The sequence below is a fragment of the Actinia tenebrosa genome, unplaced genomic scaffold, assembly GCF_029948245.1.
Source record: "Actinia tenebrosa isolate PJP-AT-01 unplaced genomic scaffold, QUT_ActTen_1.0 PGA_scaffold7__59_contigs__length_16204524, whole genome shotgun sequence".
NCBI lineage: Eukaryota > Metazoa > Cnidaria > Anthozoa > Actiniaria > Actiniidae > Actinia > Actinia tenebrosa.
In genome coordinates, this window is record NW_028292584.1 from 11148411 (window position 1) to 11163591 (window position 15181).

The 15181-nt window shown below is 35.8% G+C and overlaps 2 protein-coding genes across 8 annotated transcripts in view; one reads left to right on the plus strand and one right to left on the minus strand.

Moving 5' to 3' along the window:
- Window positions 1–200: 200 nt before the first annotated feature.
- The window catches only part of LOC116291037 (neural cell adhesion molecule 2), a 48211-nt gene continuing 33230 nt past the window's right edge, over window positions 201–15181 (minus strand). Inside the window, exons 1-10 of one of the 5 annotated variants that reach the window (XM_089040049.1) lie at window positions 13476–13599; window positions 9585–9675; window positions 7103–7202; window positions 6258–6620; window positions 5832–6083; window positions 4989–5255; window positions 4403–4654; window positions 3869–3904; window positions 3239–3367; window positions 201–2878 (exon numbers count right to left, since the gene is read on the minus strand). In XM_089040049.1, coding sequence (XP_088896175.1) covers window positions 2661–2878; window positions 3239–3367; window positions 3869–3904; window positions 4403–4654; window positions 4989–5255; window positions 5832–6083; window positions 6258–6620; window positions 7103–7202; window positions 9585–9641 — 1674 coding nt within the window. In that variant the 5' untranslated portion in view covers window positions 9642–9675; window positions 13476–13599 and the 3' untranslated portion in view covers window positions 201–2660. Of the gene's footprint in view, window positions 2879–3238; window positions 3368–3868; window positions 3905–4402; window positions 4655–4988; window positions 5256–5831; window positions 6084–6257; window positions 6621–7102; window positions 7203–8836; window positions 8969–9157; window positions 9206–9584; window positions 9676–13475; window positions 13609–15181 lie in introns of those variants that run through there. The other 4 variants (XM_089040050.1, XM_089040052.1, XM_089040051.1 and 1 more) reach the window with 4 other exon arrangements.
- Window positions 13703–15181, plus strand: part of LOC116288057 (uncharacterized) — a 34332-nt gene continuing 32853 nt past the window's right edge. Inside the window, exon 1 of one of the 3 annotated variants that reach the window (XM_089040047.1) lies at window positions 13703–13885. In XM_089040047.1, the coding sequence (XP_088896173.1) occupies window position 13885 (1 nt within the window). In that variant the 5' untranslated portion in view covers window positions 13703–13884. The other 2 variants (XM_089040045.1, XM_089040046.1) reach the window with 2 other exon arrangements.

Genomic DNA, 15181 nt, shown 5'->3' on the forward strand with positions numbered 1-15181 from the left:
TCGCAACGATGTACTCGTTGCAAGACAAGTTGCAGAGAAAATTGCTCCGTTAAATCGCGCCTTAAGGGCAAGGTTAGTCGGCCCCTAGGCCGTAGATGATTAACCCCTTGCTATGACCAGCAAACTTTAAAACCGTGATAGTGACTCTGATGGCTTTGAACGCACCACACGCCATTGTCGTGAAGTCGGGGAGACTATGGTTAGAGTTTCCACGGGATCTTTATTGACGCTCACAAGTACTAGTAGTTACAAGACTTTTTCACGACTAACGAATCTATATCTCTCTTTCTCTTCTCTCTAACTAACTATCTGAAACTAACCCGATATTTATAGAAGAAATTAGCATAATTGTAATAATAATAATAATATGCAAACAAAATCACACCTCCAAGTGGGTGGAGTCACAAGCGTCTCGCAAATTCGCAGACGATTTTTTTAATGCGTGCCACACTTCAATGAAATCCGTAGTAAACTCTAGTTATTTGATATACATAAAATGCACCTGGCGTTTTGTAATATTAGTGTAAATAAGTTCATTTTACTACGCTCTTGATAAAACTACAACCAAACGAGCAGCTGTGGCAAAATGATCACCAAAAACAATAAATCAAAGGCCCTTAGGCGAACTCGTGGATACTTGTTGCACTTTTCGAATATTTAGATTGGTCTTCCTGTGCCCTCAGCTTGTTGACATTCTCAAAGGATTCCAAATACTTCGCTCGATTTAATATTTTGAATACTCAATTTATCTAGTAAGATGAGTAATCGTTCTTTTTATTTTCCTTTTAACACCTAGTTCTTCGCTATTTTGTTGAGTTTGAAAGCGATTTCTGTGATGAATTAATTCTCTGAACTTCGACTACGACTTCGATAGAGTCAACCGAGTCAAGTATAGAGTATAATTGAAAAAGATTTATTTGAAAACGCTTTCTCTGTTTTTAATTTCAAAGGCGGGCTGTGCGTTTTATTCCAGCAAACATTCGACCTACGAGCTCAAAAACTAAATATACAAGATAATCGGTCGATCGGGACGACAAACATAAAGCGTTGCGTTATGCGTGTTGATTTACATTACTACTTATCTTGACCTTCAATGGTCACGGCTCCTACATTTGTTTCGGATGAAACTATTTATTTACACTGTGAACTGAGCAAATATTTTATAGAAATGCGTTTATAAATGCTATTTATTTTGCCTTCATCCAAGTCGGTAAATTAATGATTATTTATTGTAGCGAATTCTCGTTAGACCTTCGCACATTTCAACATACAATCTGAGCATTGCTTCGACTGTTTGTAATCTTGTAATGCGTGGCGATCAATCTACTTTTTATTCAGAACGGCTTATTTAAATGACAAAACTGGCCGAGCTTCCTTCAAAACTACATTGGAATTGGTCTTTTTTTCGTCTTTTGTTATTTTTTCTACGATCTACGTATACATCTACATTGATTATTTTCTTAAGAAGTTTAATTTACTAAATACAACTGTTGATCAGTAATAATAAGACTTCTCTCGATCGAGTTTATGAGATTTTATTGCTGAATACCGCCGTGACTTTGAGCTGTCCCTATGGAAAATAAAGTCCTCCAGAGCTTGAAATCAGACTCTCTTCTTGAGTTCTAATTATTTTTTTCGATAACCGGCTCAATCTACGAGTCTCAGTCTGAAATCGAAATGTTGACGTCGTACCTAATAAGCGTTTTTGTTTACTTTTTTAAAATACATCAGAAAAAAAGGTCTAACTCATTGAAATTTTATTTCAGGTGTAAATCGTATAATTTTACTTCAACTTACATCTTTCCTTGATTCTTTTAATATGAATAATTCGAAGATAAAACTATGTGCGAGTGTGCGCATGCACAGTGGGCCCCCACGGCGTCTACAAGTGCTAGAAACGTATCCCACATGGAACATGAGCATTTCGTTTCCTCATATAAAATAACAAAGTAATCTATATGGTATAAGAGCTTTGTGCTTGCTAGTGTCGCGTACCATTCGTAAACAAATGACGTAAGACGATCACTAAACGTTTAATTATCGATCTGCTAACATCTTAGTGAGCGAGTGAGTGAGCGAGTGACACATTTGCATATTCAGACCCCTCGCAATAACTCGTTTCTACGCTTCGCGTATCCACGAGTTAAAAAGGGCGCCTTGATAATAATAAGGTGGAGCATGATAGGGATCTTCCTCAAAATTGTCTTTAATTCGAGGCTATAGCCGGAATAGAATTCGAAATACCAAAGAAATGCTACAAGTGCGATAGAGTAAAAGTGAAATTTTGCTTTTATTTTAGTATTAGCTTCGCATCCAAGTTTGTTTTGTGTGTGGTGTGTTTGGGTGTGTTTTTGAGAAGGATTCATTGACTATACGATGAATAGTTTCAAACATAAAATCGAATGCAATTTCTTGCCAACCACGAGAATTCCCCATGCAAATCTTTATGTACGTGGTGTTTAAATTCATATTTAATATCATTTTTCCCATGTCGAAAGTTATGCGCTGAAACTTCGCCTTTTCACTAATATGTAAGAGCTCTTTTCCTTTCTGGCCGTGTGCTAGTGAATTTGACACATGTTCAAGATTTATTATGGGTATAGGGTTAGATTACGTGATATGGCAAAGGGCCAATTCCTTGCCATCCTGTATCGGTAATGTCATATCTCAATAGGCACCAATCGCTCATACAGTGGTTCTTCTCCTGTAGGGTGCACGTTGGTTTCAACATGAATCAATGATGTGGGAACACCAAATTCTTCAACTGTTGCATAATCATCATTGGTAGATGTGATTCTTGCAAGGGACAACGGTTCTTCGCGTCCCAGATCAACAGCATCTATTGGTTCGTTGTATATATTCTCGTCCATATTTTTTACTGTGAGAAAAGAAACATATGTTTATTTTAGATTAATTTTATTTGGAATAATAAAATAAACAAGTCCACGACAGCAACAACAAAAAATAAAGAGCAACAACAGCGCTGTCAGCAATTATATACTATAACGACAACAATGACAACATCAGCATCTGCAAATCTGGGCTTAGCCACACGATCGATAAGATAAGCAAACTGACAAGAGAAAAGTAGGAAAAACTTTCAATATATATATATATAATTATACCAATCTTTCAGTACTGGTAATTCTGGAAAGACAGTGATGCTACGCAGAGAAACTTTGAATTTTTTAAAAAAATAAACTTCATTATTTATCACATTGATGACTCAGCTGTGTACCTTTTGAAGCTTTTATCCACATCCTGAAACCTACGGCAACAGCGACGACTAATCCCACGAGAATGCATGCGCAGGTTATCGCAGCGATTATCTCTGATTTTAAAGCCGTTGGAGTAGTTCCATCTAAACCTGGCATGAAACAGATTAAGTTAACTCTGTATTGAGAAAGAAATTAGGTATTTAACAAAACAGACATGTTTCCTGTGCCAAGTTGTATTCTCCAAGTATACTATACAGTAGGTATACATCCTTTGCATCAAACAGTCATGAGTTGATAATGAGGAAATTCAGCGGAAGTCCCGTTTTGTGAGCCTTGGAGCGAAAAACTTTAAGTTGGCGAAATGAAAAATATATATATATAGAATTTCGGAAAGGGGGAGGGCGGTAAATTTTCGTTTTTCTCCGTTCTGGATCTATTAATACGTATTTCTTTAAGGACATAAAAGCTCAAATGCAAGTTACATTTTTATTCACCTCCCTTGCGCATCCTCGAGCTGCAAGCCGAAATATTGGCTAATTAAAGATGGAACATTTGGTATCAGAAAAGGTCTTTGCTTCTTTAATCAACCTGTACAATTACGATCAAAAGCCATCGAGTCTTTACAAGTCAAATGAATGTGATATACATACCTTTGTCAGCTGTACTGCAGTTGTGCTTGGTCATCACTGAAAGAAATTGAACCGAATAAGGGACGGACCATTAGATTTTTTAGGGGGGCGGGCAATCTATTTTATGCAGGAGGTTTTTTTTACGCCTCATGGCTGTGCAGGAATTTTTATGGACATAATTTGGAATCTTTCTCTGACATTTTCCTTATACACTATTTTTTTAGTTCACTCTTTAAAGCTGTGCTCGAATTTTTGTTTGGCTTTTTGCCCACCCCCCCCCCCCCCCCCCCCCCTCAAAAATATAATGGTCCGTCCCTAAACGGCGTTCTTGTAAAGCAGAAAAATTTTTTTTTAGTATAATTGAATAATTAAATTAATTGTATAATTAAACTTGGATATAGAGCTTCTCGCGATGTGACTGGTCGAACATGTTAATGAGTGATTCTGAGACGATAAGCACTGCTGGAAATGTGATTATAACGTTTTCCAAAGTATACCACAGCGGAAGTAATACCAAAAAGTTTTTAGTTGTATATCTTATAAATAGTTCCTTACCATTAACACGTATTTCTGGGCTACGGATGTTCCCAATTTCGTTCTTTGCGTTGCAGAAAAACGTCATCGTTTTTGTAGCACACTTTACATAAGAGACGTTGTAATATTTTCCAGTGCTTACGATATTTCCCGAGTCCTCACTGATCCATGAGATAGTTGGAGTTGGGATTCCTTTAGTTTCGCATTTCATAGTTATGCCGCTGATCGTCATGTTGTAAAACGTGGGTAGTGGAGTTATGAAGGTTGGAGGAGCTGGCTCGCAAAAACAAAACAAAAAGAGAACTTCATTTTATTTACATTGCTTAATTATTTATTTTGTTTGTGTGTGTGGTGTGTGCGTTTTTGTTTTTGTATCTTTGTGTCTTATACACGTATTGCTATTTTTTTAGGAAAGGGGTTGTCTTTTCGTACGTTACCTTAAATGAGGATAAATCTCAGAGGGAGCTAGAATGAAACCAAACTCGTTGCATTCAGCGAGCAATAAACACACAAAATATATGTATGACCACACACGATTTAATATTAGATTTTTTTCCTTCTTCTTTTTGATTGGCATAAAAATTTTCATTTTCTTCTGTTTTCTTACCGTTAACTCGAAAAACATCTTTCTTCATTGGTCCATGTCCATATTTATTGCGTGGAATGCAATTCGCAGCTATGTGGTATATTTTTTCTGTGCTTGGAGCTGGTACTTCGATTACACCATTACTCGAATTGTACTCTTTATCATCAATTGTCATTATGAACTGATTGGCAGGAGGCGAAGCAACAGCTTTGCATTCTATGTGAATGATATTGACATCGCCACTGTTTATATGTTTTACTTCCAGTCTTGTATTTTCTGGCTCATATTCTGAAAGCAAAGGTAAAAGAGCAGTGAAGTCAAACAACCAGGCATTGATTAGCTTTGTGATATATTACATTTACACATTAAAAACTTTTATTTTAGCAACAAGGTGAACTGACTTGAAATGTACATTTTTTAAAAATTCCAGTTATGCTTTACCAACATCTTTTTAGCATGTTTTCAACACTATCGGATAGTATGGCATCCTTCCTTGCATCTGTTATCGACCCATGACCCAGTTCAAGTAACCTGCCATTTACTGTATATTTTACGTACTTGGGTAAGAATCATTCCATGAGGACAGGTTATATATATATTGTTGAAAAAAAGACAATTGAACATTAACTTTGATTCTAACCTTAGTCATCTACATCAGTCTTAAACGCTCAGCCAAGCCAGTCGAGTTTATTTGAGCATAGTACTCTTATTGCAGAGATGTAGAGTTGTGCTGAAGCTCGATATTTGAGTGACACTTTTTCAATACAATTATTCACAGCCTTCATGAGGTGATGATGTTATACATTTGTTACATCGTTTGTTACAATGCGTCATGCAAAATTCTACAAGTAATTCTATACATACCTGTGACATTTACTGCTGTGCAGGCTGTATCTCTACCGAATCCATTATCTGCATCACAGCAATATTGCCCTCCTGATCTTCTGCCAGTTATGTTCAATGAAATATCTGAAGAGCTGCCAATCCGTTGAAGGGTATCATCGTGGATCCACTCAACATGTGGTGATGGGATCCCTGTTGTATTACATTGTAGTTTGATGGAATCGCCTTGCTTACAGGACAGTAGTGGTATATGATAGGGAATCTGTGGCTCGGCTTAAATATGTATATATATATATAAATTGAATTAAATTAAAGTTAGAAATTAAAACAAAAAAAATCATAAGAACCAATTTGGAAAAGACAAGGGACTTGGACCTAGGAAATGTATAATCGTTTATCAAATTATTTAAAGAATAATTATGCAACTGCAACTGTAATAATATTTACCATAAACGAATATTTTAGAACATTTTCTTTCTTTTCCTCTTGCAGCTACTGATTTCCACCATATTTGACAACAGTAGGTGATATTATGTCCAATCTCATCACTGTGCCGCACAGAAAGGGTAACGTTATATTTACCAAAAACTGAGAATGAAGGATCATTTCTTTGATGTTTATAATACGTATTTTCTCCCATATGTCTTGAAGCCATGGTAGTGGGGTATGGTTTAGAGTCTACAAAAAATTCAATCTCAGAGGACCAAAATGTTTCGTTGTCGTCCATCTTGTAATGCCAGCGCAGGCTAAAAGGACGTCCTTGTTGTACGTTGGTGTGTTTATCTGGTACAGCAAACCATGAAATCCCAACTGGAAAAGAATACAAGATTAGTTATCATATACGGACGCAACATTTAAAGGACAATGGTATCCAAATTAAAGTAGCACTTGGACTAAAATTGTCTAAAATTTGAACATCTTTTATTCGACTAAAAAAATGTTTAGAAAGAGGCTAACGCTGCCATAAATATACGTGTTAAGAAACTTTCGGCCGAAAAAAAAAAAAAAAAAAAAAAGAAAAAGAAAAAAAGAGGTTTTAAAAAAAAAAACAAATATGATCGCCATTACTTTTCTTGCCTCAAGGCCAAAGAGTCAATAAGTCGAGTGGTTTAATACCTCCTGACCCATTTACATGCCATTTCAATTAATTTAGCGTCGTTTTGATCATAAAATGTCTTGAGACGAATCCCTCAAATCAAGAAATATTTTACCATTCAACTATTTACTTCATGTAGAATCACTACTGCAAGTATTGTCGAAGGGTTCATGTGCACTTTAAGGAACTAACGTACCTGCAGGATCTAGTGCAAAAATGACCATCGTAAATGGAACAGCTTGGAGAAAATAGTTGTAATACACTGATCGGGCTTTTTCAAGAAGGAACATATTTACCTATATATAATAATAATTTATCAAAATGGCGTTAAGTCAAACAAGCAAACAAAAAAATCAAAATAAGAAGTTCTTATATAGCGCATTTCACATTTTTTATTATTGTTATTATAAACGATAAAACAGAAAAAAATAATTAGATTAATTAAAATTAATTAATTAGAAAATATATTTTCATAACGCAAATTAACACAACAGGTATTCCAAACACCACATAATGCTTATGCGGTTCCCATAATCCTGTAGAATTAGTTATAAATGTAGTATTTTGTTTGTTAGAGCAGGCTTATTATATTCTGGCAGCTTTCGCTGATGTAGGCCTGCTTTCACTCACACTCACTACAACTACATGTACTATTTTATGCACACAACGCTCGTCACATATTGATTTTTTCGGAGGGAGGAAAACCGGAGAACGCGGAGAAAAACCCTCTTGGCACAGGAGAGAACAACAAATCGAACAAACTCAATTCAAATATGACCACCGCAGGACTCGCCCCGGCGACCCGAACTGTTGAACTCACAGTGGTGAAAGATGACTTATTAGAGAGTTTTAGATTTACACGTTCACGGCAAACGTGAAACGTCAGTTGACCAGTAAAAACTTCTTTTAAATGACTGAAAAAGAATCGCAAAAAAGTCCAAGTAGTAGAAAAACAAAAGAGTAGTTGCGCTTGGTGAGAAGGTTTGTAAATAGTAAAGTAAAATACAAGAAAACTATGAAAACGTGGTCACGTTTGCCGTTTGCGGGGAGAAAAAAGTCAATCTAAAACTCTCTATTATTAGCAACGTACGCCACAAATGCCACCGAGAGTCTGGGTACGAGAATGGGGAGTTCATTTCCAAGAAATATACAGGATGGCCTCGCGTTGTACGGAAGTAAGAAAATCAACTCTTCAAAATAATGTATTAGTAAATAATATCATAGCTCAGCAGTTTTGAAATATTGTACTGTCTTTTCTCGAAAACCCCTTATTTACTCCACTAATCGATAAATTACGAGTTATTTTTTTCGATGGAAAACGTTGCATATTCGTCTACGGAGTGCTTTAGGAATCGAAGCATATTCACTATCGAAGCTTTAGCCCAAGAAGCACAGGTTTTCCCTTTCGACTAGAGTTGAATACCTACGTTCCTACGACTGATTTATTTAAGATCTGTTGACGAGTAACGACTATTTACAATAACTATTTTACTAGAATATTAGTGAACTCGATTTTACTGATGACGATATGATCTTCAAGATACCGTAAATTTAGATTCTATTCTAAAAAATCTTCTCGAGTAAAATGATCCATTTCATAAATTTATCGTCCGATTTCGGTGTCTCTACAAGAAACACTACAGAGCAGAGATACACGATCGATATTTTGAAGATCGGAAAAACTGAAATGATATATAAATTATATATAAATTTCAATATTCATATAAATTTCCTTTATTAAAAGCTGAAATGATAACGAAGAGTACCGGAATAATAACGTTGTCCATCACAAGCGACCAACGAACTTATCTGACGATAGTCCCATGTATATTGCCTGCGGAATATTCCATTCTGCGTGGCATTGAAAACAAACACTGGTCAAACCTGTTTCAGCTGGTTAGAAATATTGTTTTAAATAATATGGACTTACTCTTGCTTCTTGAACGATGAACTTCTCTTGCAAATAATTGGTTATATTTTCCTCCTTTTTATTCTAACACTAGTAATAATCTCACGCGTATTTTCATTAGAATATATATAATCAAACCTTTCACTTTCTTCGTAAATCACATAGTCAAAATAGGCTAGGAGTTCCCACATAATTCTTGGAATTCACTTGAGGTCACTTCCGGAATATATTTTTGCTCAGACTGAGTGGTACCCTGGGTGCCAGAGGCCGTGTGGGGATTGGGGGCGACGGCCTCTGGCACCCAGGGTAACTGAGTGGATAATAAAATGATTAAATACAAACTTTATATGTTTACGCTGGCGACACAAGTTTACCCTCGAAAGGCGTACTTCGACTGACATACGGAAAGCGGTGAAAATTGGGCTTAAAGGTTCCTTATATACTGTAATACGAGTCATAAGACTTCGATTACTTTCACGAGGCTTTCAGTTGAGTTTCAGTTGCGATAACCTGACGAAAACGAAGTTGTGGATCGAAAGCTACAAAGTAGATGAGAGCCATACTACACATGAAAGGAAGTTACGTTTTTGATAGCACAGCGGTGAATATTCGTATAGCCTACCATAAAGCGGCTCAACTAACGAGAAAGATCGTTGGCCGGGGATTATATAAAGACGTAAATGAAGCTCGTCAGTAACCGAGAAAATACGATAAATTAAGACATACGAGCCACCTAAATCTACACATATCATCTACCAACTACAAGTACCAAGTCCTGGAAGAAACAAACTCCAATTGTCTGTCCTAGCCGAACGCAGTTGAACATGCACGTAGAAGTTAGATCTTTGGCTAAGGAAAATCTTTAAAAAAAGAAATAAAAAAAACGTTATAGAAGTAGCAGACACTGGTTTAACATGCCTATCATGTAACTACTTTTATTATTATAGTCGTATATAGGCTCTATTTCTAAATAGTGCCTAGACAACCACCATACGTAATTTTAAATAAAAGCATCCATGCGCCACTTTCTATGAAGAGAAGGAAGTTGGAATGACTCGTCATTGTGTTGTAGAGGGGGCCATGCAAGCCTTTTCTTCTAAAATTCTTCAAATAATTTATATGTAGAATACTCACTATGATTATCCATTAACTACTATATTCTGGCCAGTTACTTTCATTTCTCAGTACTAGGATTATGATCATGTAGCGTAAACGTTACAAGAAACTGATATGCTTTTTAAGGTATAAATACCGATGTGATAATCAGAATAATTTAATCGCTACATCGGTGTGTATGATATAGACTTAGGTTATAAACAGTATTTAAAACACTCATTAATAATGCATAAGCTTATGGTCCAATTGGAGCCACCATACACGTCATGTGCATGAACCTTTATACCCGATAAAGTCCTCTCTTCATTAGTATTCGAGTGATTTTATATAAAGACACATGTGATCTTTATATAAAGACCACTCCGAATACTATGAGGATGACTTCATCAGTGATGAAGTATGCATCCAAGTTTAGATGAAGACATAGAGCTTCATCAAGGCCATAGTCAACCTTAAAGATCTTTGACTAACGTGCCTGTCTTTGCCTTGGCACGCAATATCCAACGTGTGGGAACTTCTATTGAATCTGGTTGCGCATGCCCGTGACGTCAAATCTCTATCGAAGTATAAAAACCCATGTTCGTGACGTGTATGGTGGCTCCAGTTGAACCAAAATCTTATAAATTGTTAATGAGTGTTTTAAGCAGTTCAAAAAACGAGTAGGAGTGTTTTATCAGGTATTAAAGCACTCGGCTACGCCTCGTGCTTTTATACCTGATAAAACACTCCTACTCGTTTTTTAAACAGTACATACATGTATTTAAATCGTGTAAAAAGAATAATACTTTTGAAAGACGTGCCCTAAGTCCGGCTTCGCATTCGAATTTTGTTCGACTAAAGTCAAATAGGCATCGGTTTGCAGCTTCAAAATATTCATTTACTGTTTTTAACACTACGGTGCATGCAAATTAGGTCGCGTGAATTTACATTTTCAAGTTCGTGAATATTTAATGAGGGTAGCGCAATAAAAATCATTACATCAAAGTCAATCTGGTGGTTTTCGATCATTTCCAGGGGAATTAAATGGCAAAAGACACGTTGAATGATATAATAAAAGAACTGATAACTATCTAAAAACTAGTGTTAAAAAGAACTAATTGACAAGTTTTTTTGGGGGGAAATTCATCCAAGATGACAGGCTCTGAATTATGTTCTTTTCACAATTATCTATTCTTTATTTTCTTAGTTGTTTTCTATAGTTGTTTTTCACATTTCATGTAAATTTTCTTGTATGAGCAAATAAAATTGTATTGTATTGTATTGTATTGTATAACGTAATGTGCAAACGAAAATATTCAAATTTTAATGTAAATTTTATTTAATCGTTGATCATGAGACATGCATCAAACTGGAAATTTTTTTTAGAACATGAATTGATTTGATAAGAAATGTATACCAGTGTATCAGCGTTCGATTTGCGGCTCGACCTTGTAAGTGCCCATACAGACGGCAGATTACATTTAAGTCTTGCAGTTGAAAAGTCAATTGGTTCAGTTTTTCTTTCTCATTCCGCTGTACAGGTCGCCACAGTAGTCCAGCAAAACACCACGATGGCTACTCTTGTCCAAGTAAAGCCACTGATGCATTCTTTCGACTTAGTTTTCGAAAAAAATTACAGTTTAAAATGTTCAGATAATTTGGGATGCAGCCAAGCGCCAACGAAGATCGCTAAATCGACTTCTCCTCAGTCAAATTAACTTTAAAACTTTCTTGTGAATGAAAACGTTCAAGAATACAATTAGGATTGATTGAGCTTTATTACCATAATTTTTCAAAGTTTCTCTACAAGATAATTTTGAAACAGGTATTGGTAATAGCTACTCAGAATAGCTAGACTAATCGAGCTGAGTAGCTGCTAAGAGTAATTGAGATATAGTAGGCCGTAGTAATAAATGATAATAAAGAACGAATCAAATAGAGTGAAGGCATTTAAAACTGCTTCCCTTGCATGAATTTTTCAGAAAAAGTTTTAAAAATGAAGTTTAAAATACAAATTGAGTTAATTTGCTCCGAACAAGAGACTTGACTGATTTCAAATTTAGTTCGTAAAGTATCGTGCTCGCATCTTAGGAGAATCTGTGATTTGATCAGAGCGAAATATACAGTTTTTATCGTGTAAAGTTGTTCTTAATGTTATAAAAGCAATGATCAATGCTATAGCAGTGCGTAAATCAATTGTTGGTGCCCTTGGATAGTTGGGAGAGCACTCTGGTAGCTCGAGTTGCACTCGGCTCCGCCTTGTGCAACCCTTACGCTACCAGAGTGCTCTCCCAACTATCTGCATGCACCATAAATAGATTTACGCACGCTAAGCATTGACCATTGCTTAAGAAATCAAATAAACCGGCACTGTAGTAACACCACAGGTATTCCAAACTCCACATAATAATACTATCATATAAATAACATAATGATCATGGTTACACTGATTCTGTAAAACGTCTGAGAAGAGTCTGGGTACGAGAATGGGTTTTTCCAAGAAATACACGATGCATGCCAGCTGTCGCGCTGTGAGGAAGTAAGAAAATTCTCTTCAAAATAATATGTTAATAAAAATTGGTATAGTTCCGCAGTAGTTTAAAATATGTGCCGTTTCTAATATTCAACATCCAAAAAGTATATTTTAGAATTGACAGGCAACAGTTTTATAACTCAATAATTTGAAATTCTGGTTAGTTAACTAGTTAACATCGAACTCACGGATAGAGTCAATTATGTATTTTCTCGGAAACCCTTTATATATTCAACTCATCGATAAATCATTTTTCGGTTGAGAATGTTGTCGTCTACTCTAGAACCAGACGAAAAAGTGCTTTAGAAATCAAGCATAATTACTATCGAAGAGTCTAGCCCAAGGACAACCGGTTTGATCCCCTTCGAATCGAATTGAATTCCCGCGTTCCTACGACTCGACTATTTAGAAAAAAATATTCATCTAGAATATCAGTGAACTAGATTTTACTGATGATCTAACAGTCTTTTTCGAGTAAAGGGTTCCATTCTATAAATTTATTGTCCGATTACTGCGTCTTTACCAGAAACAATGGAGAGCAGAGTGACATACACGATAATTGAAGATCGGAAAGACTGAAACATAGTGAAGATACATGCATACGAACGTTGTAAGTCACAAGCGAACAACGAACGTAATTGGGGGGCATCGAGTCAGAAAACATGGAAGCTTTTTTTAAGAGACTGTACGATCCAAAACATAGTAGGTAATCTATATGTTGTCGTTGGTATCAAGTGATGAACGCCTGGACGATTGTTTTACTGCTACACGGTGATCGGGACATCAGTCGAGACAGAGAAATCAAACAAGACTACTGTCAATCAAATAAATCGTTATAGTATACTTTCATAGTTTCATCCGTTCATAGGTACCGTGGTTACCGATATATTTGGTTAACAGTAGTTCCATGTAGTGCCCGACTCGAGTTCTTTCTACGAATCAGGCAAAACATTGCTAAACCGGTTTCAACTGGTTAGAATATGAAGATGAGAAGATGAGATGGTTAGAATATGTTCTATTTATAACACTTACTTAGTCCTGGTTCTTGAACAATGAATAAATTCCTCTTGATTAGTGATTTATCCCTTTACATATAAACATCCAACCTTTATAATTATTCTTCAAAAATATCATCACCAGAGTCAAGTGAGAGATTCGATTTCGTTGTTCTCGGAACATGATCACATGACATCAATCACTTCTAGGAAGCACTCATTCGATGACGTATTTCGACCGAGAAAATTTAAATGAAACATGGTGGGAAATCTAGTTGGGCTTAAAGGTTCCCTATATATGTTTTACGAGTAATATATGACTTGTATTACTTTCATGCGGTCTTCAGCTGAGTTTCAGTTGCGATAACGTGGCGAAAACGAAGTCGAACCCAAATGGATCGAACTAAGCCAGGAAATAGTAGCCTGAAAGCGATGTAACACGTGAAAGTAAGTTACTGATTCGAAATTTGCAATAAAAATAAGCAGTCGTAGCTTGATTACGCTGAAAAGCCGCCTTGGTCTTCGGCATATACTGACAGCCTCTGTTCGGACAGCAGTAAAAGCTGAGTTAGAGACTATTCGAATATTAGAAATTAGCAATCGAGGCATAATTTGATTGTACAATAGTCCGACTTTCGAAATGCAAAATGACCTTCACCATCATACAATCAGACAGACTTATTATATTTTGTTTTTATAGCAGTAGTTTTTTGTTTTTATAGCAGTAGTTTTTTGTTAGCAAATAAAGTTCTCCCTAGCTTAAGATAGAGTGCAAATCATATTCGGAAATGGTAGTAACTAATTAGTACGACATAGCACCAATGAAACAATCGAAAACAAGTGAAATAAAATTATATAGTGCTATTTAGGTTTTGTGCTATTATTCCACGGATACATGGTTTGAAGTCTAACATATTCAAGGTCAACTTTTAGGAAGGAAATAACGCAATCCGACGTCATCCGTTACACTTTACACGTAACTGATAGCACAACGGTAAATATACGTATTGCATATACTGAAAGGCGACTTGGCCTGGGATGCTAAAGAGGTAAAAGACGCTCGCTCGTTAGTAACCGATCGTGAATTAATACAGCTAACTAAGAAAACATAATAACATAAATATATATTTATCATCTATCAAATACGACTGAGTCCAAGTCCTGCAAGAAACAAAACTCAACCTATTGTCCTTGAACTTGAACGTAGACGAGTTCGATGTTGGCTTCAGGAAAATCTTTAAAAACACAACAGTATGTTCGAAGTCACAGCAAACACGGATGTTCCATGCTTATCAGGTATCTAATTTATGTGGTAGTATATATTTTTAAGTAATGACTAGAAAACCACCAAACTTAATGATTTATAAATAGAGGCATTCATACGAAACTTTCTAGGAAGAGAAGGAAGTTAGAACGATTGGTTATTATGTTGGAGAGGTGGCAATGTTCACCTTGAAATTCTTCGAAGAATTCTATTTAAAAACTACTATATATACTTCCGCCAATCACTGTTTTTACGAATCTCAGGACTAAAACGCTAACGTTACGAGAAAATGAAAGGTACTGATAAATAATAGGGGTATGATAATCAGAATAATTTGATCGCTAACATTGGTGTATAGATATTATATACTTGAGTTATATAAACAGAATAATGCATTTTAAAGGCCTTCCCTGAATCTTCACATTCGAATTTTGCTTCACAAAGTCAAATCGGCATCGGTTTGCAACTTTGAAATATTA